This window comes from Giraffa tippelskirchi, chromosome 12 (assembly GCF_054371585.1).
Source record: "Giraffa tippelskirchi isolate mGirTip1 chromosome 12, T2T-mGirTip1v1.2.pri, whole genome shotgun sequence".
Taxonomy (NCBI): domain Eukaryota; kingdom Metazoa; phylum Chordata; class Mammalia; order Artiodactyla; family Giraffidae; genus Giraffa; species Giraffa tippelskirchi.
The window spans coordinates 2,259,073-2,283,308 of record NC_137286.1 but is presented as its reverse complement, the minus strand read 5'-3'; the positions used below and the strand labels follow the sequence as shown (position 1 = coordinate 2,283,308).

General features: G+C 40.2%; 1 protein-coding gene and 1 long non-coding RNA gene across 31 annotated transcripts in view; one reads left to right on the top strand and one right to left on the bottom strand.

The window, feature by feature from the left end:
* The window catches only part of MARK3 (microtubule affinity regulating kinase 3), a 102,523-nt gene that overhangs the window by 42,735 nt on the left and 35,552 nt on the right, over positions 1 to 24,236 (top strand). For 26 of the 30 annotated variants that reach the window (XR_014070896.1, XM_081548647.1, XM_081548644.1 and 23 more), the window contains 2 exons: positions 21,210 to 21,258; positions 23,902 to 23,967. Coding sequence is in view for 29 of the 30 variants with exons in the window: in XM_081548647.1 (XP_081404773.1) it covers positions 21,210 to 21,258; positions 23,902 to 23,967 (115 nt within the window). In the remaining variant the exon portion in view is untranslated. Of the gene's footprint in view, positions 1 to 21,209; positions 21,374 to 23,901; positions 23,968 to 24,236 lie in introns of all 30 variants that reach the window. The other 4 variants (XM_081548658.1, XM_081548655.1, XM_081548657.1 and 1 more) reach the window with 1 other exon arrangement.
* LOC145529068 (uncharacterized) lies at positions 15,789 to 18,677 on the bottom strand. The gene is made up of 3 exons (XR_014070897.1): positions 17,525 to 18,677; positions 16,849 to 17,067; positions 15,789 to 16,268 (listed from the first exon to the last, which is right to left on the bottom strand). It is a non-coding gene; the product is annotated as an uncharacterized LOC145529068 (long non-coding RNA).

The following is a 24,236-nucleotide window of genomic DNA, read 5'->3' as shown; positions in this document are numbered from 1 at the left end:
AGGCAGCTAGTTCTCTGCCCTGCATGTGCTGGGCACCTAACAGCTGTACTACACCTGAGATCTGCTGACATTATCCGAAGGAACCAGTCCTCAGCCTGCTTGCCGTGCCTGGACTTGCCTTTCCTGTGGAAACTAGGATAAGAACTTGCCCATGCTTTCCCCCTGCTCTTCCTGCCTCCTGACCCATCCTGGTGCTCCCTCACGAGGCCCTGGATGGCACTGTGTGCCCCTTCTTTGGGAACTCTTAAGTAACCATCCTTTTAGTGTAGGCTTCTCCTAACCTCTTGGCTCACCATACCTGAATAATAACTTATGTTTTAAAATACAGGGTGAGGAGATAGTGTTGCGAGGAATGTGTAGGGGTGTCCTCTTAGCAATTCATTTAAGAAACTTTATTGTTCTTCTGAACCCAGCCTTGTGATAAGTCAGACAAGTGCAGTGGACTTGGAGTGAACCCATGTGGTTTGCAGTAAAAATTTACCTAGGCCTTGAGGATCTAAATATTTTTCAGCAAGTAATGAAGTACGGAAGACGTTTTCAGTCCTGACTGCAGTGTCGACATGGAGGTCCTCGTTGAGCGTTCGTGGAGGATTGCACAGACAATTTGAGGAGCTGCAGCAGCAGCAATGGGCTGCAGAGGCCTGCAAGTATGCAGGGCCATGTAAGGCCCTGAGCCAGAGGCTATATCAGGCCAAACTGGGAGCCTCAAATGCCCCGGCTCTTTAAGGAACAGTCATCTGTGGGTAATAAACTTTTCAGTGGTTCTCTAACCTTCCCCTGGGTTCTTCTGACTGAGATTATGTTATTTTAGAAATAGTCTTGGGACTTCCCTGGTGGTCCAGTGGTTAAGAATCCACCTTGCAATACAGGGGATGCAGGTTCAATCCTTGGTCAGAGGACTAAGATCCCACATGCTGCAGAGCAACTAAACCTGTGTCCCACAGCCACTGAGCCCAGAGCGCCCAGCTAGAGAGTCCGTGCGCCGTGACAAAAGATCCTACATGCTGCGACTGGGACTCGACACGGCCAAATAACATTTTTTTTTTTTTTAAAGTCTTGATTGCCATACTGTGACATCAATGTAAGCAGTCCATCATCTCTTTCTTAAACTAGAACCATTTAGTTAAAAACAAGAACTATGTAAATTAATGAAATAATTGATTATTTATTTTTATTTTTTTAATATATGTTTGTGATAGCTGGTTAGCCAGCTTTAGAGTTTCTATGGAGGTTCAGTGGTAAAGAATATGCCCGCAGTGCAGGAAACCTGGGTTTGATCCCTGGGTTGGGAAGATCCCGTGGAGCAGGGCATGGCATCCCACTACAGTATTCTTGGCCTGAAGAATCCCATAGACAGAGGAGCCTGGCGGGCTAAGTCCTTGGGTTGCAAAGAATCGGACACGGCTGAAGCAAGCAACTTAGCACGTAGCCGGCTTTAAACACATAGAGGGAGGCATTCTTCTTCCTGTGCCTCTCTGTTCCAGTGTTGATGACTCATATGGAGCTGTGGTGAATATGCCAATCCAAAAAGAAAAAAGCCCAAACCCTACCAAGGCAATATAACCACCAGTTTTGAGTCTTATTGGTCCCATCTCCAGAGTAAACACTGAGCCTCTTGGGCAAACTACAGGACTTGCCCTCAACACAGGGCTAGTTTATTCCATATCTATATTTGATTTTTTTTTCTTACCTGAATTTATCTAATTTTTGCTAAAAACCATTTAATTGGTTTCCTGCTGTAATTCCAGTCTGCCAGGGGTATTTTTAAAAAATGAGTGTTTTGTATTACCTGTCACTTCTAGTCTGGTGCTCTGCGCTTTGGACAAGGATGTCTTTGTCCAATTAAAGATCTGACAGGGCAGAGACAAAGCCCTCAATGGAGAATCCTTGTTTTAGTTGATCTTGCTGACCCAGGAAAACATTTTTTGAGTAAGATTCAAGGACCATTCTTAAATCCAGACTATTAGAGAGAAAAGGAGATCCCTGTGTTTAAAAAATATTAAAGTTAAGAAGAAAAAGAAGAGTGAATCTTAAATTCAGGTATGTACAAATTATGAGAAATTCCCTGGTGTTCCATTGGTTAGAACTCTGCCCTTCCACTGCAGGGGGCATGGGTTCAATCCCTGGTCAGGGAACTGAGATCCTGAGTAACAGCACAGTTCAGTTCAGTCACTCAGTCGTGTCTGACTCTTTGCGACCCCATGGACTGCAGCACACCAGGCTTCCCTGTCTGTCAACAACCCCCCGGACCTTGCTCAATCTCATGTCCATCAAATCAGTGATGCCATCCAACCATCTCATCCTCTGTCTCCTCCTCCTGCCTTCAGTCTTTCCCAGCATCAGGGTCTTTTCCAATGAGTCAGTTCTTTGCATCAGGTGGCCAAAGTATTGAAGCTTCAGCATCAGTCCCTCCAATGAATAATCAGGACTGATTTCCTTTAGGACTGACTGGTTTGATCTCCTTGCAGTCCAAGGGACTCTCATGAATCTTCAACATCACAGTTCAAAAGCATCAGTTCTTTAGCGTTCAGCTTTCTTTATAACAGCACAGCGCAACCAAAAAAAAAAAGTATGTGTAAGATACATACCAGTTTACTGAATGATTATTGACGTATTGACTATAGATTCTTTTTATCAGGGTCTTTCTGGGAAGTTCTGCTTACACCCACTCAAGTCTGCTTTCTTAAGTTGGTGTCTATTTTTTTTTTTTTTTGAAGCCACTGTAATGCTTAGAGGTCTGTAAGTGACCTTTTCTTGGCATCCCAGGAAATCTTAGTTGTGGGACAAACGAAAGAACCGTATATTTGGAAGCGGAGAGAACCGGTTCATGCTTTTCTTATGGTCTGCAATGTAACTTACTTTTACTGTTAACCACACTAGGTTATTAACCCTTGCTGTGCATTAGAATCATCTCTCATGGAAGCCTCTGGCTCAGTGGGTAAGGAATATGCCTGCCGTGCAGGGGACACAGGAGATGTGGTTTCGACCCCTGGGTGGGAAAGATCCCCTGGAGGAGGGCATGGCGACCACTTCTGTGTTCTTGCCTGGAAAATCCCATGGACAGAGGAGCCTGGTGGGCTACGATCCACGGGGTCACAACGAGCCTGACATGACTGCGTGACTAAACACACAGTGGAGTTTAAAAAAACAAAAGACCTGTGTTTTCTTCAGAATGCTGCACGCCGTGGAGGTGCCGACTGGTTGGGTCCAGGGTGAGGTAGAGGGATCCGAGTGCACGTCTCAGATGAGAATGGGTCCCAGACTTCTTTTGGTTCCCCGCAGGGTTCTTAATTTCTCTCCTCTTTCTGAGGGTGCCCTTTGTTAAAGGTGACCCCTTCCTCCAGTGTTTTAAGTCTTGTAGGCTGGTGCCAGTACCACTGCTGAATCTCCCCCTCAAACTCGTCCTGACCGAATTTCTGGATTTCTTTAGTTTTCCTTGCCCATCTGGTGAAGCACTGGTCATTTTTGGAATCTTTTTCATCAAGCAGGTCTGTTCATCTTTTCCTTTGTTAGTAGCTTCCTCTTTCCATATTGACTTGTAAGAGACTAAGTAGCTCAGGCCACTGACAAAAAGAGTTGTTAGAGTCCTGGGTTTTTTTTAATTCATTTTTAAAAATTGAAGTGTAGTTACTTATATATAAGTTAAAGATGTACAATATAGTGATACACAATTTGTAAAGTTTATACTCCCTTTATAGTTATTATAAAATATTGGTTCTATTCCCTGTGTTGTACAGTAATCCTTGTAGCTTATTTCATACCTAATAGTTGGTACCTCTTACTTCCCTCCCCCTGTAATGCTGCTCCCCACTCCCCTCCTCCCATTGGTAACCACTAGTTTGTGTCTGTGAGTCTGCTTCTGTTGTATTCACAGTTTGTTGTATTTTTAAGATTCCACATTTGAGTGATATACAATATTTGTTTTTGTCTGACCTTTTTTACTCAGCATAATGCCCTCCAGGTCCATTCACGTTACTGTGATGGCAAACTTTCATTCATTTTTATGGCTGAGTAGTATTCTGTACACACACACCACGTCTTTCTCCGTTCATCTGTTGACGGACGTTTGCTTTGCCCCCACACCTTGACAGACGTAAATAATCCTGTTGGGAACATTGGAGTGCATGTATCTTTCTGAATTAATGTTTTGGGGCTTTTTAAATACGTACCCAGTGGTGGAATTGGTTGTATATAGTTCTATTTTTAGTTTTTTGAGAAACTCCATAGTTTTCCATAATGGCTGTACCAATTTACATTCCCATCAATAGTGTGTGAAGGTTCTCTTTTTTCCACATCCTGACCAACATTGATCTTTGTGTTGTTTTTGATAGTAACCATTCTGACAGATAAGAGGTAATATTCATTGTGGTTTTGATTTGCGTTTCCCTGATGATAAGTGATCTTGACCATCTTTCACATGCCTTTTGGCCATCTGCATTTCCTCTTTGGGAAAATATCTATTCAGTTCTTCTGCCAATTTTTTAATTGAGTTGTTTGTGTTTTTTTGATGTTGTGTAATATGTGCTGTTCATATATGTTGGATATTAATTCTTTATTGGTCATATCATTTGCAAATATTTTCTCCCATTCAGTAGGTTGCCTTTTCATTTCATCAGTAGTTGCCTTTGCTGTGTAAAAGCTTTTCAGTTTAATTAGGTCCCATTTGTTTATTTTTGCTTTTGTTTCCTTTACTTTAGGAGAAGTTCCAAAAAATAAAATATTGCTGTGATTTATGTCAAAGAGTGTTCTACCTATATTTTTCTCTAGGAGGTTTATAGTATCCGGTCTTACATTTAGGTCTTTAATCCATTTTGAATTTATTTTTGTATATAGTATTAGAGAATGTTCTAATTTCATTCTTTTACCTGTAGCTGTCCAGTTTTCCCAGCACTAATTATCAGAGATTGCCTTTTCTCTCTTGTATATTCTTGCTTTGTTTATCATACATTAATTGACTATAAGCGTGTGGGTTTATTTTTGGGCTCTGTATCTTTTTTTTTTTTTTTTAAAACCACTGCTTCTTTTTATTATTATTTATTTATTTATTTTTAAGTTGTGCTGGGTCTCCATTGCTGCAGGGAACATTCTCTAGTTGCAGCAAGCAGGAGCTACTCTTCATTGTGGTGCATGGGCTTCTCATTGCAGTGGTTTCTCTCTTTGCGGAGCACAGACTCTAGGTGGTGGGCTTCCGTGATCACAGCATGCAGATTCAGTAGTTGTGGTGCATGGGCTTAGTTGCTCTGCAGCATATGGAATCTTCCCTGACAAGGGATTGAACCCATGTCCCCTGCATTAGCAGGCAGATTCTTATCCACTGGACCACCAGGGAAGTCCTGGGCTCTGTATCTTGTTCCATTTATCTATGTTTATTTTTGTGCCAGTGCATACTGCTTTGATTACTGTAGCTTTGTAATATAGTCTGAAGTCAAGGAGTGTGATTCCTCCACCTCTATTCTTTCTCAAGATTGTTTTGGCTATATGAGGTCTTTAGTATTTCCATGCAAATTTTAAAATTATTTTTTCTAGTTCTTTGAAAAACACCATTGGTATTTTAATAGAGATTTCATTGAATCAGTAGATTGCCTTGGTCAATATGGACATTTCAACAATATTGATTCCTTGGAGCACTCCATCTGAAAGCAACAGAATACACATTCTCTTCAAGTGTACATAGAACATTTTCCAGAATAGATTACATGCTGGGCAACAAAACGCCTTGGCAAATTGAGGAAAATGTAAATCATATCAAATGTCTTTTCTGATTACAACACTCTGAGACTAGAAGTCAACTACAAGAACAAGAAAAAACTACCAAAAACACAAAACAACGTGGATCACTAAACCGGTAGATCACTGAAGAAATCAGAGAGGAAATTAAAAAAAATACCTAGAGCCCTGACTATTATTTACAATCCAGGATCTGCATTCGGATCAGTGTAATGAATCAGGAACAGGGTACAAACTTGTACAAACAGGATGTGGTAGATGAAATCTAAGACAAACCCTTCTTCATCTTATGTATTTAAAATACTGAGAATTAAAATATATGTATATTGTTAGATTTCAAAAGTGGTAATAGAAGTGAAAGAAAATATAGCTTCATTGTTGCTGGTGCTTTAGAGGGAAAATTTCAATTTATTGCCTGACTTACTTTCACTTTGGTAGGAGGTTTAGAATAGATTGTGAATTGAGGATATTAGAATTTATTTTTAATTGTACCAGTGGTTCATTGTGCTATTTAGAAAAGTCACTGAAAAACCAAGTATGTTAACACATTATTGACTGGGGATGTACTAATAATATGTCTTTTGTTACCTGAAGGTTATTGACCAGAGACTTATCAATATGTTTTTAGAGAATGATACAGTTAGCATCACTGTGAGAAGTTGTTAGAGCTTAAAATTAATCAAGGATTCACTATACAACTTACAATTGTCATTGTCAATCACCTTTTGCTCTGTTAGGTTTTCCAACCAACGTGTATATTATAAACATAAAATTTCCAAAAAGGATGCATCACGATATTTTGAGTGTAGAAGAATTTTTCAGTGAGTTTTATGCAGATACTTTCTCTGATTTTCCGAGCAGCATATATGCTAGTATCTCAGAAGATGGTAGTTCTTCAGAATATAGTTCTGATTCAGACAGTGTGAATGTTATACCAACAAAAAGAAAAACCTTAGTGATCGATTCTGATCCAGAAAGTGAAAATGAAACTCTCAGTGCTGGAGAATGCTCCTTTGCTTCTGCAAAAGAGTGCAGAAGGTATGTCACGAAAATTAGAAGACTTAACATGTGTGTCAGGTGTAACTATTAAGCTAGTGAAGTAACAGAATCAATTCTTAGCCGACCAAAATAAAAATCATATGCATTAGTTTCTACAGAAATCCCCTGGTCAGTAATGAGTTAAAGGGGTCAGACTTAGAGCCTGGCATGGAGAAATTCAGTTTGCAGAAAGTTGAAAATAGGTTTAAAAACTAGACCTTTGGGAAAGAATCCTGGCAATAACAGCCAGAATCACAGCCGCATGTTGCTTACAGTGTGCCAGGCACTGTTCCAAGATCTCTGCCTGTCACTTCCTTTTTCCTGGGAGTACGAGAGGCCCAGGAGGTCCAGCCACCTTGGTTCAGTCAGTCAGTAAGTGGCAGTGCCCAAGTGGGGCCAGGTAGTGTGCTCCAGAGGTCAGATTCTTAATGACTGTGCATGGTCTGCCTGTTGTCACAGCAGCCCTGTGACATCGTTATTTTTATCTGTAGTTTACAAATGAGCAGTTCAAGTAATGTCACGTCCTTGTCAAATTTTTGTCTGATTTTTCAGTTCTTGCCCATCTGGTAGATATAAAACTATGTCATTGTGGTTTTAATTTGTATTTCCATGATTACTGATGAATATTACATCTTTCATGTTTGTATTGGCTTTTGTTTCTTCTGTAAATTGCCTGTTGAAGTCTTTTGTTTGTTCAGTTTGTATTGGATTCTTTTTCTTAATCATTTTGGAGATTATATATTCTGGATACTAACATGTGACATGTAGCTTCTTCTGTTTGAGTATGTGTTTTCATTCTTTTGATGAACAGCAGAGATTCTTAATTTTAACACACCTGAATTTATATATCTTTTCTTTTATGGTTTGTACCTTTTATGTCTTCAATACATTCTTCCCTGACTGAGGCCATAAAGATATTTTTCTCTGTTGTCTTTAAGTTTTATAATCTTTAATCTACCTTGAAGTTGTGCATATTGTGAAGTAGGAATCTTAATTTCATGGTTTTTTTCATGTGTTATATCTTACTGTCTAAGCTCTCTTTTCTCCACTCATCTGCAGTACAGTTTCCATTCATACCTGTACACACACACACACACACACACACACACACTTTGTTCTTTGAAGTGGTTTTTCTGGTTCATTGCACAATTGCTATTTTAAAGACAGTTATTTTACATTTATTTTCACATTAAAAATTTTTATTTTCAATAGTAGAATGGCAGTTGATAGATAGACTCCCAAAATATGTGACAGGTAAAATCTGAGCTAAAAGTAGAAACACAAGAGTGACACAGGAGGCTTACTCTCTCTCAGGCTGTGTGTGGCGCATGAAGTAAAGAAAAAAAGATACAGATGTTTATATAGAGCTCCTCCAATAGCCCATATTACAGACTTGTGCATTTTTAATTTAAATTATTTGGCCACACCTTGTGGCATGCGGGATCTTAGTTCCCTGACCAGAGATGGAACTTGTGCCCCATGCAGTGGAAGCAGAGAGCCTTAACCAATTGACCACCAGGGAAGTCCCACAAATTTGTGAATTTTTTTAAAAAAGCATCCCTTTCTTAGGATACATTACTCCTATGTGCCAGGAAATTATTGTGATAACTATTCAAAACCATGATGACTGCAAGCAAAATGGTTTCCTCAGGATTGGGCACTCGTGCAGCTAGAGCTACAAGCAGTGGTCCAGTTAATACAATTAATAAGCCTAACTAAGAGATATTTCCAGGCTACATTTTCTGAGCAAGCAGTAAAAACAGAAACAAACAAAAAGTACAAACATAGGGAGCTTAAAGCACTCACAGAATTCATGAGGTCTAAGAGAAAATGCAAATCAAAATTGCGGTATATCCAGAAGGTAACACTGTGTATCAGAACCTATAGAATACTGCTTTTGTTGTTCATGAAAATTTGAAACCTTAAACAGATTATTAACAAAAAATGACAGTACATTAAGTATTTAATAAGTTAGAATTAGGAACAGAATAAATCTCAGGAACTAAGAGTAATGTAAGGAACTAACAATGGACTTCCCAGATGGCAGAGGTTAAGAATCTGCCTGCCAGTGCAGGAAAACACAGAGTCCTGAGTTTGATCCCTGGGTCAGGCAGATCCCCTGGAGAAGGAAATGGCAACCTGCTCCAGTATTCTTGCTTGGAAAATGCAATGGACAGAGGAATCTGGCGGGCTGCAGTTCATGGGGTCGCAAAGAGTCAGACACAACTCAATACCTGGAGTTCACTGTGGCTCATATCATGAAGTCCTTTCAAAATTCAGGCTTAAATTGAGGAAGTAGGGAAATCACTAGGCCATTCAAATATGACCTAAATCAAATCCCTTAGGATTAGATAGTGGAGGTGACGAATAAATGCAAGGGATTAGATCTGGTAGCTCGAGTGCCTGCAGAGCCATGGACGGAGGGTTGGAACATTGTACAGGAGGCGGTGACCAAAACCATCCGAAAGAAAAAGAAATCCGAGAATGCATAGTGGTTGTGTGAGGAGGCCTTACAAATAGCTGAGAAAAGAAGAGAAGCGGAAGACATAGAAGAAAGGGGAAAATATACCGAACTGAATGCAGAGTTCCAGAGAATAGCAAGGAGAGGTAAGAAGGCCTTCTTCAGTGAACAATGCAAAGAAGTAGAGGAAAAGGGTAGAATGGGAAAGACTAGAGATCTCTTCAAGAAAATTGGAGGGACTTCCCTGGTGGTCCAGGGGTTAACAGTCTGCCTTGCAATGCAAGGGATGTGGGTTCAGTCCCTGACTAGGGATTGAACTAAGATCCCACACGCCGTGGGACAGCTAAGTCCCTGGAGCACAACTAGAGATCCCACATGCTGCAACTAAGACCCGCCACAGCCAAATAAGTAAAATATATAAAAGAAAAGAAAATTGGAGATATGAAGGAAACATTTCATGCAAGGATGGGCGCGATAAAGGATAGAAGCAGTAAAGACCTAACAGAAGCAGAAGATACTAATCAGAGGTGGCAAGAATACACAGAAATACTATACCAAAAAAAGATCTTAATTACCCGGATAACCACGACGGCTGTCAAAATGTATCAGAAACAGGGAAGAAAGCTGTAGTTCAATCTCACAACATCCGTTCAAAAATTGGGAATTAACATATTAGCATGTAGGACATCCAGTTAAACATTAGTACCTTTATCTCTGCTTGTTCCTCCCACTCACTAAATAGCAGTAAAGGATTTCGAGAAGACTAGCAGACAAAGAGTTAAACCAACTTTGCCAGATGGAAAACAGATGGATGAATAGGGGTGTGTGTGTGTCTACACATTATTGTATTTTTTTTTTCACGTAATATATTTCGTATATCATAGTGAGCTGAAACCGAGTCCCCAAAGGAAGCAGCTAGGGACAGGAATGGGTAGGCTGGTCCAGCAAGAATCATGCTCAGCCATGCCACAGAATTCAGAAAGTTTAAGGATGAGCTCTGTTAGTTCCTTTTGTGGGTGGAGGTACAAGTAGAACTGAAAACAGGATTGGCTGATAATCTGTAATTGGACCTTATATCACCTTAAGGCAGCCTGCCCTTCTCTCCCACGGTAGAAATTGGCCAGCTTGTTTTCTGAAGAGGTTCAATTGAAGAGCATTTAGACTTGGGGACCCCCATACTAAAAACTGGGGCCCGCTGAGTGATGAAAGTCTTTCTCCCATCTCCTTGCTTGCTTCCCAGAACTCTCTTAGCCCTTCAAGTTGCCTAAAAGGAGGTTGGAGGATTCTTCTCCAGGAGAATTGAGCTAAATTAAAATATAGCTAGAGACATCTGATGTCTTTCAGTGAATCTACTTAATCTCTGCCTGGTCATCCTCTGGTCCAGCTCTTACGTAACAGTCAGTCCAGTGTTTTGGTGCCTGTCTTAAATATGGGAGGACAGCCAGGAATCTCCAGATATTTGAGGATAACCTGAAACAAACAGGAATAAGAAAGAGAAAGGAGCACTGGAAGAGGAAACTCAACTACTTTAAAAGGAAAAACACACACACTATAATTGGTGTTTTCAAAGAGTTTAAAAAGAGGGAGACAGCACAACAACAGCCATTACATTCATGAAAGAAGAACATGGTGCATTGAGGAAGGACTGTTGGGGAGAGGATAGTTCATGGTATTGGAAAGAAATTCAGTAAAGAGGTTAGAAATAAAGTCAACAAAAGCTCTCAGTTTGTAGAGATGAAAATTAAGATACCACGTAAAACTGAAGTGCCCATCTAGGAGGTCTAGTTTCCGATGAAGAGGAGTTGTAAGAAGAACTGGGAATTGGAGGGAAGATTGTCAAAGACTAACATGATTTCCCAGAGCTGTAGGATCTGAATTTCCAGATTGAAAGGCTCAGAGCCAATGCAGTAAAGAACAAATGATCTACAATATATCTAGACTGAATGCTAATGTACCACAGAGACTGAATCTGTGGTACATTAAAACATAAACACATCAAAATTAAAGAGAAGAAAGAGGGGGAAAATAGGTCATAAAGAAGTGTAACAGAATGTCGTCATACCAATCCATATCACTGTAAACTGGAAGAAAATGGATCAAAGCCTTTAAAATTCTGAGAGAACTGAATATTCATGTGTAAAAGAATGAAACTGGACCCCTGTCTTACACCACTCACAAAAATTATCTCAAAATGGATTAAGGATTTAAGATCTGAAAACAAAGTTCGTGGAAGAAAGCAGAGGTGAAAAGCTCCTTGACATTGTTCTTAGCAATAATTTTTTATCTGACACTAAAAGCACAAGCACAAAAGTGGGTCTACAAAACTTCTGCACAGCAAAAATGAAAGCAGTCAACAGAAAGAAAAGGCAGCCTGCAAAATGGAAGAAAAGGAACTCTTAAAACCCAATAGCAAATAAAACCCTAAAGGATCCAATTTAAAAAGCAACAAAGGATCTGAATAGAAATTTTTCCAAAGAAGACATTCAGATAACCAACAAGTACATGAAAAGGTGTTTAACAGCACTAACCATCAGGGGAAAGCAAACTGAACCCCCAGTGAGATAATCACCTCACACACCTGTTAGAATGGTCATCAGACAAGAGTGTAGAGAAGTGGGAAACACGTGCTGCTGGGCGGAATCTAAACAACTGCCATGGAAAACAGTGTGGAGGGTTTTCAAAAAATTAAAAATGGAGCTGCCGTACAACTCAGCAATCTGTTTCCGAATGTGTATCCATAGGAAATGCAGTCACCATCTTGAAGAGGTATCTGACCTCCCGTGTTTGTTGCAGTGTTGCTCTCAAGAGCCAAGTCAGGGCAACAGCCTAAATGTTCATTGACACATGAATGGATAAAAAAGTGCGCGAGGTATTATTATTATATATTCCATAGTTGTACATATTATATAATAATAGGAATATTATTCAGCTGTAAAAATGGAAATTCTGCCCTTTGTGACAACATGGATCTTACCATAACAACAACAAAAAAATGGCGATCAGATGAGGTGAAGGATATGTTAACTGACTTTATTGTGGTAAAGATATTACAGTATCTGTGTGTATCAGATCATCACATTGTACACCTTAGACTTAAACACAATATATATTAGATGTCAAGTGTATCTCTTTACAATGAGGGGTGGGGCACTTTCAGAGAAAACTTGACTCTTACCAACTTTTTGGTACCGAAAAGTTACCAGAGAAAACTTTAGAATTCTTTACCCAGCCAAATGTCAATCAGATGTGAAGGTAGAATCAGAACATTCTGGGCCATGCAGTGTCTTGCATTTAGACATCTGCTTACCCTTCCTCAGGAATATTGGTGGGGCTAGCAAGGGAGAATACTAACAAGTGGGAAAGCATAGGATCCAGAACAGGAAATCCAACACAGCAGGTCTTGGAGAACAGAACAAAGGCCTCCAGAAGATTAATCTCTTCAGAGAGGGAAAAAGAATACTTGACTATTTGAAAGTATTTTAGAGGAGATACACATTTGCGTTACAAAGCTTAAGGATGAACCAGTAAAGTGAGAGAGATATAGAAAACCTAAGTGAACAAAATAACCAGAACAATTATTAGCTCAAAGGAAATCAAAACATTTTTGATAAATAAAAAAGAATGGAAATGAATTCTTAGTGCGACTATAAAGAAATATTTATAATGCAAACTGAATAATTTAGCCAAATATTACGGAGACTGATCAGAGGAAGGAGGGAAGGGATGTGGGGTGGGGGGGCAGGATGTAAGAGCAGTCTTCATTGCTAATATTACCAAGTCAATAGCTAATCAGGGGGAGGAGCTAAGAAATGATATAGACTAGCCACACTTCTGTTTTGAAGTAAGGCAGCTCAAATACCTGAGGTAAAAGGGCTTGTTGCTGTGAACAAGGGTTGAGGGTGGAGAGAGATACTACGTTACATGGTTTGACTCTGAAGGGCACATATATGGACTGCTTTCATCAATAAAAGTTAAACACAGTATTTATTTAGCCAAAACTGTAATAGAACCTCATGAAGAGGTTGGAGAGGGAAAGCATAAGTCTGTTTGGAAGGGCTTTGGGAAAGCTAAATCCACAGTGGGAAATCAAGGAAGCCGTATAATCTGGCATTTTGGAAATATGTAGGTGAACAATAGATGACATAGCTTAAGAAGTTGAAAGGATTGCTTATGAAAAGTCAGCAAAGAAAGAGTCAGGATGAATTTGGAGAAGTACCCAACATTGTCTGCTATGGCAGACAAATTTCCTATTTCCTTACTATATAAAAAGTCTTGCAAACTGAGGAAAAACAGGAGTATATAACCTAATAGAAAATAGTCAAAAGATATACTCAGGCAATTAATAGGACAGATGGTCAGTGTTCAAGTAAAAATGTTCAACATCCACATCCAAAAAGATAACATGTTTTTCACATCAGGTTTGCAAAAAGCTGATAATTCATATTGTTGGCAAGAGTGTAGAGAATCAGGAACTCTTTTATTGGCAGTAATGTGAATTAATAAATTTTTAGGGAATAATATAGTACTGACAAAATTTTAAAAGCATGTATGCCCTTTGGCTTCCATTCAGTTTCTAGGAACCTGCTCTGCCAATATAGTTGCAGAAATGTATGAGGATGTATATATACAAGGATGCTCACTGATAGCCAAAAGTTAGCAATAAACCTACGTGATATCAGTAAAATACTGGTTAATTATATGCAGTACATCTACACATGGGCTTCCCTGGTGACTCAGTAGTAAAGAATCTGCCTGCCAAGCAGGAGACTCTGATTTGATCCCTGGGTTGGGAAGATTCCCCTGGAGAAATAAATGGCAACCCATTCCAGTGTTCTTGCCTGGGAAATCCCATGGACAGAGGAGCCTGGTAGGCTGTAGTCCATGGGGTCACAAAAGACTTAGCGACTGAACAACAACAACATTCACACATTTATCTCCCCATATCTGTAGGCAGCTCTTCCTGGGTAGGAGACAGGTCACCGCTTTTGCCTAGTGTTAGACAAACGGATTTTAATAATGCCTTTAATTATTTTCTCTGTCATTTGTTAGCTTTCCTATTCTGTTGTTTATTTTCATGTTAGGGTGGTTCTGAGAGTAATTGAAGGAGCTCTCTAAGCTCCTTAAGTTTTGCCTTACTGTGCTGGCTCTCATATTTGCTGGTCTTTAAAGACATTAGCCCCCAACTAAAATAAATAAATTTATAAAAAAATAAAATAAAATAAAGACATTCCCTGGAAAACTTGCTTGCCTTCCCCCCCCCCTCCCCGCAGCTTTGGCCCACACCATGAAAAGAATAGTAAACTCTCTTGTTAACAGTCCTCAGAATACAGCAACTTTCAGCTACCTTTTCTTTTTCAGAAATTCCCCTTAAAAAAAAAAAAAACACAATTTGTTTATTTTCAACTTTTTTCTTAAAATTAATTGGAGAAAAGGAGATAGATAATTCAGTTGTGCTTCAGAGTTCACGGGACAGATAAACGTATAAAAGTCAAAGTCTTTACCTGTCCAGATGCCTGCCCAGAGACAGCCAGTGGCATCAGTTTCTTTGGTCCTTACAGAAATACCCTGTTTATAGAGAGGCGAAGACATGTATATATTGTTCTTTTTCACACCAGCGCCTTTTCTTGACAATTCCTTCTCCATGAACTCTGGCGTTTGCCAGGCTCTCTCCCTCAGTGTTGTCTGAGGGTCTTTAATTTGTTCTTTTGCTCAGCAGAGGTTCTGTGATCAGTGTGGTGAGTGAGACGGAGGGACATAATGAGGAGAAGTAGGTGACTGTCCTTCCCTCCTTCCTTCATGAAGTACCCCAGAGATGTTTCAGAGTCAGGGAGGCTGGTTATAAATCGAGGTTTGTCATCCCACTTGTCAGTCTGAGGGAGGCATTAGATTCCGGTGTCTGGATTTCATTCTGTCACTCCAGCTGTGTTTTCTGTGTCTGTATTGTGACCCCCATCTCTTTTTCACTGCGAAATGCTTGTTCCTTGATGTTTCTGTCTTTCCATTTTTCAGTTAGGCAGTTGTCATTTTCTTCCAAGGATACTATCCCTATGCTGATAATTCTGCAAAATAGCCCAGATTTCTTCCTGAGCTTCAAACCAAAATACCAGCTACTGAGCTTTATTTTCACTATCGTCACTTAATTGCCCTTCACGTGGTGTGTACTAAACCAGACTCAGCCTGCCACCTTTCCTCACTGCAGCTTGAGTCTTCTCTGTCTCACAGTGGCACCCAAATTCACAAACATGGGTGTCAGCTTCAACTCTGCCTCCCTCTCCCTTAACCCACTGAGTGTTTCTTACTTATAACTTTGGATTTACAGTACAGCTCTTTCTTAGTAAAGAAGAGGTTGGTGATTATATACCTGTTCATTATTTCTAACACGTAAGTTGTCATCCAGTTGGTTGCCCAGCTGACAGGCTCTCAATCTTTGGCCTGTCTCATACCTGTATATCCAAAGAAGCCAGTCTGATCACTTCTGCCATGATGATTTATGTCACAGTTTGATGACCGTGACAATACCTCACCCCATACCCTCTCTGATATACTCATTTTACCTTTTTAATTTTATTTATTTTTGGCTATGCTGGGTCTTCGTTGCTGCATGAGCGTCTTTCTAGTTGCAGTGCCTGGGCTTCTTATTGCAGTGGCTTCTCTTCTTGCAGAGCACAGGCTCTAGGCACAAGGGCTTCAGGAGCTGCAGCTCCTGGGCTCTAGGGCCTGGGCTCAGTAGTTGTGACGCACGGGTTTGGTTGCTCCCTGGCATGTGGGATCTTCCTGGATGAGGGATCGAGCCCATGTCTCCTGCATTGGCAGGCAAATTTCTCACCACTGAACCCCCAGGAAAGGCCCTGCTCGGTTTATTTTTAGGTCAATTGATAAAGTTGTTTCTTCCCAAGGATAATTTCTGTATGTCCTCAGTCCTGGCTTTGGGGACATTTGGTTTTCTGTGGTACTGTAGGCTTAGTGTCTCTTCAGTTTTCTCATCACCAGGATCCAGGTCTTTGCCTTCAGAAATGTTTGTTCTCCTCCTATCTTCCAGTTCCTAAAGGACATAAAAATGGGAAGATGTGTAGAGCAGGGGTCCCCAAACTCCGAGATCTAGTGCCTGATGATCTGAGGTGGAGCTGATGTAATAATACAAATAAAGTGCATGATAAATGTAATATGCTTGAATCATCCTGAAACAACCCCCACCCCACGGTCCATGGAAAAACTGTCTTCCGCAAAACTGACCCCTGGTGCCAAAAAGGTTGGGGACCGCTAGTGTAGAAGATAGAGATTAATGAAGAGATGGGAATTCTTTCACTTTACACATTTCTGTGTTATTTCATTTTATTTTTTACAACTAGTATCTGCATAAGGTTGAAAAGGAATGTAGAGAAGTAAGATAGTAGAAATCGGTGAACTTCTTATTTCAATGTCCCTTTATAGTAGCAAAACTTTAAAAAAAAAATGTACTATCCTAGTGAGGTCTTTCCTTAATGTTCATGTTTTCAACAAATTATTTCTACCCAAATTTATCATCAGGCATCAGGTTCACAGTTGATAACAATGAGATCTCTGGCATATTAATCACATACGCAAATCGTCAACTTTAAAAAATATTCTGTACCACTACCCACCTGTTGCTCTGGAGTTTTCTGTATTGCCAACTTGTAATGTATCCATTGTTTTACTTGTACATTTCAAAGGTGGCTGTTTGGAATCCTGAGATGAGTGAGGACGCTGGAGTCAGACAGCTAAGACTCTGGGCTCCGGCGTGTGTTAGCTGGGAGAACTTGGACTGGTTTCTTAACTTTCTCAGTCCTCCTTTCCTGTGCATTGGAGATGATCATAGTCACCTGACAGAGTGTGAAAATTCAGTTAGATCAGATCATAGCCGTGGAGCATCTAGCGCTGAACTTCAGACACAGGTGACACTTGACAGCTATTAGCTTCATGCCTCCTTTCCCCGCCCCCTTCTGTTAAGTTGGTATAGAGTTGATTCTAGTTTCTGCTTGATAGGTAATTCTGACGGAGGTAAATACATGAAGTTATTTGGTGATACCCTGACGCTGTCCTACTGGGAGACCTTCAGCTACTCTATCTGCCTGCAGAAAGAAACTTGTACTATTCATCCCTCTGTCTGGTCCCACTCACCTATCCTGTGTGTTTTCACAACGCATCCCTTGGTGTGGCCTCTGCTGTGTGTAACTCAGTAGTCGCTCAGTCGTGCCGACTCTTTGCGACCCCATCAGCTGCAGCACACGCTGCAGCTTCCCTGCCCATCACCAACACCCGGAGCTTGCTCAAACTCACGTGCATTGAGTCGATGATGCCATCCAACCATCTCATCCTCTGTCGTCCCCTTCTCCTCCTGCCTTCAGTCTTTCCCAGCATCAGGGTCTTTTCCAGTGAGTCAGTTCTTTGCATCAGGTGGCCATAGTATTGGAGTGTCAGCTTCAGCATCAGTCCTTCTAATGAACATTCAGGATTGATTTCCTTTAGTAGACTGATTGGATCTCCTTGCAGTCGAAGGGACACTCAAGAGTCTTCTCCAACACCACAGTTCAAAAGCATCCATTCTTCGGCGCTCAGCTTTCTTTATAGTCCAACTCTCACATCCATACACGACTACAGGAAAATCCATAGCCTTGACTAGACGGATCTTTGTTGGCAAAGTCTCTGCTTTTTCATATGCTGTCTAGGTTGATCATAGCTTTTCTTCCAAGGAGCAAGCATCTTTTAATATCATGGCTGCAGTCACCATCTGCAGTGTTTTTTGGAGCCCCCAAAAGATAAAGTCTGTCACTGTTTGCTTTGTTTCTCCATCTGTTTGCCATGAAGTGATGGGACTGGATGCTATAATCTTAGTTTTTTGAATGTTGAGTTTTAAACCAGCTTTTTCACTCTTCTCTTTCACCTTCATCAAGAGGCTTTTTAGTTCCTCTTCACTTTCTGCCGTAAGGGTCATATCAGATGCGTATCTGATGTTATTGATATTTCTCCCGGCAATCTTGACTGCAGCTTGTGTTTCATCCAGCCCAGCATTTCTCATGATGTACTCTGCATGTAAGTTAAATAAGCAGGGTGTCAACATACAGCCTTGACGTACTCCTTTCCCAATTTGGAACCAGTCTGTTGTTCCATGTCCGGTTCTAATTCTTGCTTCTTGACCTGCATACAGGTATGGTTTTCAAACTTCGGTGTGTTTCCTCTAGAGTATTACCTACTACTACTCTCTAAAAATTACTCTAAAACTTAGCAACTTAGAACCTGTGTTATCTCAGTTTCTTTGAGTCATCTCTTTGAGGGTAACTTAGTTGGATGGTTCTGGCTCAGGTGCTCTCAAGATATTTTGGATAAGAGCCACAGCTTCAGGCACCCAAAGGTTTGATTGGGGCTGGTGCATCCGCTTCTAGAAGGCCCTATCACCTGGCTCTTGTCTAGGGCCTACGGTTCCTCACCAGCCACAGGTCTGAGTCCTCATTTTCTTTCCATCTGGGCCTGTCCATTGAGGTACTTAATGTCCTTATGACATGCGCGTCAGTGATCTGTGAGGGCAAGGAGGGGGTCCCAGTGCCTTTGCAGCTCAGTCTCTGAAGTCCCTTCCCTGTCTCTCTGCTTTCCTCTCTTCATGAAAAGCAAGTCACTGAGTGCAGTCCATGCTGCAAGGGAGGAATATTAAGTTCTACCTTATGAGAGGAGGATTGTCAAAGTATTTGTGGACCTGTTTTAAAAGCACCACACCAGGGGTGCTGGTTGAAATGTAAAATTCTCAAAGCTCATTTCAGGTCTAGTGATAGGTAAAACCCAGGAACCTACAGTTCACACAGATATCCTAATGGTTCTGATGCCGGTGGCTTAAAGTGCATACTTGGAAACCCACTGCTCTGCCAGATGGAGCACCTGGTCTTCTTGAAATAGTCTTCATTGGTTGCACCTCCCTGTCTTGCTCAGATCACCAGCCCATTTTGAACTGCGTAAATCCAGCTGCCTCCATGGTGCCCTTCACCGCAGGCAGAAGTGAGCTCTCTGCCCCTGGGGCCCCTGCAGGGCTCCGTCTCTCCTGCTCTTTGGTTCTGACGTTGTAGTGCTGCGCTGCTAGTAGGATGTAAGTTGTTTTTATTTGGCCTCTTTTGCCAGCAGAACTGTGACAACCCTGCCATGGGCATTCTGCTACTCAGGATCCAAAAGCAGTGTGGTCATTAGAATGCTAAGGAGACTGGCTCAAACCACATTTCTTAGTAGTCAGTACTTTCTTGCAGGCATTTATCAAACAAACGAGTTCCTGTTGTGTGCCTGGCTGGGTTTCGAGGTTCCACTGGTGACTGGAGGCAGACACACTCCCTGTAGATGAGGCGGTGAAAATGAACTGATAAACACAATGTATTATCACAACGTGAAAGACATTCTGGGAGAGAAGTGCTGTGATGTAAGACAAAGGAGACCTACTTAGATAAGGTTTTCAGAGAATCTGCCTGAGACTTGAAGGATGAAAAGGAAAAGAAATTGTAAGGAAAGAAAGAGTATGTTCTGAGAGAAGTCAGAGTGCCTGGAGTTGAGGCTGAAAGTGTAAGCAGAGTCTGCCATGGCCATGGTCAGGGTTTCATTCTAAACACAGTGTCCTGAGCTGAGTCAGTATGATATCCAACTTGTCACTCTTCTAATTTAACAGTCATAGAAATAACTGGGAGGTTCAAATTATAGGTACAAATCCAGCTATAATGAATTGGGAAAACAAGATTCCTGTGTTTGCTCAACAGAGGGAAATGAAGAAAGAGCCCAAGCCTTTAGCGGATGATCCAGTATCATAGGTGGTGGTGGTTTAGTCGCTTCAGTCGTGTCCGATTCTTTGCAACCCTATGGACTGTATAGCCTGCCAGGCTCCTGTGTCCATGGGATTTCCTAGGCAGGAATACTGCAGTGGGTTGTCATTTCCTTCTCCAGGGATCTTCCCAACCCAGGGAGCGAACCCGCGTCTCTTGGGTCTCCTATTTGGCAGGCAGATTCTTTACCATTGCACCACCTGGGAAGCCCAGTATTGTAGATAGAAAGGCTGTTCATCTTGATTCCATGTTTGTAAGCTCTGAGCTGTTTGTAGGTCAGATACTGTGCCTCCATGCCTGTTAGTTGCTGATTCATTTCTAGATTAGACCTGGTGGACTAAGACAAGTGCAGGGAGCGTCCCAGCTTCCTCATCCCATAGGCAGCTGCTCCTCGTTTCCCAGACCACTTTCCAGCCTTGCCTCCTACAGGCTGTGATACCCCGGGTGCTGGGAGACTAGTTCTGACCACCTTCCCCATAGAAAGATAGAACCTTTGGAAGATCTTTCCTCTTTTTCTGGTTTCCACTGGTTTGCAGGAGGGTTGTCTAAGATGGCCTCTAAAATTCTGTTTTTTTGTGAGAGCTCATATTAGCCCAGACCATGATGCTGTGACCCGCCTCTGAATTCACAGCATGTTTGTACAGCAACAGTTTAATATTCTGCCTTATTCTGTGTGATGATTAGGCAGCTTGAAGTGGTTTTGTTTAAAGCCTTATAGAATTACTTGGAATTATCAATCTAATGCACTCATGGCGCAGTTCATTGGGACTGGACAAGTTTTGATTTGCAGAATTAGAATTCCTCGATAGATACTGAATCGGACTAAGTCTAATAACAAACTATTCCTGCTTAAATCTGATTTCTGTGTTCAAGATAGCAAAATATAATTCAAAGTATAATTCACAAATAGCGAAATATCCTCCTCCTCTGGGAACTCTGCTTTTTCATATGATAAAATTGACGCATTAGTATTGGAGCATTAAAATTGACACATTTAGTATTAGACAACAAAACTACATCATAATTACTCTGGATTTCCATGTCTTAGATGTGGACTACTAAACATTATCAGTGAATCAGTTATCTAAGAGAAAAATTTAATTTATATTGCCACTGTGGAATATAATGTTTAATAACCTGTGTTGGGGGGATTGTGTGTGTGTTTTGTTTTTTAGCTCTTCAGAGAAGTGAGAATAATGAAGATTTTAAATCATCCAAACATAGGTACTTTCTGCTTTCTTAAATACTTTTGGGTCTAAATGCATTCTTGAAAGTTTGTCATAAAGCTAAACATATATTCCAGAAGTGACAGGAGATTTCTTCCCTTCTCCCATTCCAGGTACACTTTTAGAATATGTGTGTGTGTGTGTGTGTGTGTGTATAGTTGATTATTTCTGTTAACTTTTTGAAATTGCTAAAGATAGGTTAAAAGGTTCGGTATTAAATATTCAAATGTAAAGCTTTAATTTAGTAGAAACATCAGTAATCAGAGTGTAATTTTCTAAATTTTAATATATAAAAATGTCATAATTGTACCTAAATTTTAGATCGAGGGAATTACAGTAAGCTAAAGTTTTCAAAGGTGTTTTTTGCTCTTAGCTGTATTCCTAAGAAACTAATGGTGCATTGAATAGTATTTTAAAAAATAAAGGGAATTTCCTGTCAGTCCAGTGGTCAGGACTCCGTGCTTCCAGTGCAGGGGGCACAGGTTCGATCCCAGGTCAGAGAACTAAGACCCCACGTGCTGCTCAGCGCTTGCCGTCTGATAGGAGGTTTTGGTACGAGTCGCTTTGCCCTGTGCAGACCCGCTCTCTGTGTCCGCTGTGCTTTGTGCAGTGAGCTGTGTCTAAAGGTGAGGGTGGGCCATGGTCCTGCCCTTGTCACAGCTGTAGGAATAAAATGAAAGCTGACCCTGTGTACACACCTCAGTGAAAATTTTGATTCCTGCATGATGCAGACCTTTTAAAATAATATAACTGCTTTCTTATACAGTAATACGTCCTACAATCTAAAAATATTTGAGTGAAATAGCTCATAAGACAACTAATTGTATCAGCTTACTATCAAAATCAGTTCTAGGAAGTGGGAGTGTGATAACTTTGGTGTTAGGGATAACTTATCAAGACTTCTTGAGGCACAAGAATAGAAAAATAAAATGGAACCATTTTATAAGATGGAAAAAGCTTACACCCTATTTCATCTAATCTGAGCCACCATCATTTAAAAGGCATTATTGTGTTCAGGTACTACTAAGAAAATCTACCAAGCCATTATCCCCTTATCAGTGATGTTAGTTAAAATGTGAAAAAATACATATCTTAGAATCAGTGAACTATGACATGGTTGGAGAAAATAACAAGGGATATAATAGTGAAAAGAAAACCTTTATATTTTATTTCAGCTGTTTGAGGTTAGCTAACCAACTCTGGATTTCAAATTCCAACTTCCCACCACAAATATACTGCCAAGAACCAATTCACTTAAACCTATTTGTTTTGTTTTTTCTTAAGTTGTACCCTGATTAAAGTTCTCAATACTTACTACTAAATGACATATCTTTGAAAATATAAATTTCTAAAAATTTAAGTTCCTATTGGATTAAAATAGTTTTCCTAGAAGAGCTGATATTTGCATTGGAATTTTATTTTTAATTTATTTTTGGCTTGCCACGTCTTAGTTTCCTAACCAAGGATCAAACCTAGGCCCCCTGCAGTAAAAGCATAGAGTCCTAACCACTGGACTACCAGGGAATTCCCCCTGCATTGAAATTACAGAATTTAGTAATATGTTGATGGTTTACCAGCATATGTCTTAAATTTATTTAAATATTTTTTCTTAACAACCTGAACATATGCCATCTTAAAAATGATATGATAGTTTTAATTCACCAGTTTGACAGACACATCAAATACTGTACAAGCTACTGATTTGACGTGATACTCTGTATTAAAGCATCAGAAAATGACCCACAATAGAAGAGACTAGTACTGCCTCCCTCACTGCTCCCCTTTTTGCTGAATTTAATTGTAACAAATGTCTTAACAGAATAGATACAGGAGATAGTGATTTGATAGTTTTAGAAATTAACTTCAGTTTTATTTAAAAATTATATATTTCTGATTGATTTGTTATGGTTTATGAATTAGCAGTAATAGAAATTATTTTTGTCTGTAATAAGAGACTGCTATAGCAGTCACACTGACCCACTGAAAATAATTAAAAAGTTCTTTTCAGTATAATCTGTTCTATTTTTCTGTCTCTGGCTTTAGAATAGAAACAAAGGAATCTTAGGAATTCCCCAGTGGTCCAGTGGTTAGGACCCTGCATTCTCACTGACAGGGCCCAGGTTGGATCCCTGGTCAGATCCTGGTCAAATCCCTGGTGAGGGAACTAAGATTCTGCATGCTGTGTGGCTCGGACAAACAAAAATAAAAAATAAAATATACATCATTAAAAAAGAAAGGTATCTTGTTCTCTGAGAATTGTGATAAGTTTCTTAAGCAACAGAAGTCTCAAGTGGAATTCCGTGTATCCTTAAAGCCACAGTGACAGGTGAATGGACTTGAACATAATAGGAGTAGGATGGATGCAGACATACTACAGGAGCAAGAAATGGGAGCACATGACTGCTGAGTGCGTCTGGAAGTTACAGGGTTTGGGAAGCCAGAAATTATGCTTTTTATGGAATTCCATGTTTTTATAAAATCTTTTCTGCTGTTGTAATATAAAGTTTCCTAAAATAATTTTTTTTAGAGGGCCAGGTATTAACAGGGAAAAAGTTAACTTTTTGCAGTTAGCTTATATGTATATGGTATGTACATATAGACATTTGTTTCTTTTTCTCCTGTATCTTCTCTCCTCTCCTAGTGAAGTTATTCGAAGTCATTGAAACCGACAAAACACTCTACCTAATCATGGAGTATGCAAGTGGAGGTAAGACATTTATAAGTTGTTTTTCTTTCGTCCCTCCCTTTTAGACGAGTATGCAACCACACTGCCCATATGGATAATTGATAGAGTTTCATGTAACCTTTAGAATGATAACACACTAGGATGAGAATCAGAAAAGCTGATGCCTAGAAGTTCTGTGGGTTGCTGTTAAGCGTTTCATTGTTACCATCATTAATTGATAATATGCAAATAGTTGGGTTTTTTTTTTATATAGTATAACATAAAGTTTACTGTTTTAGCCATTTCAAGTG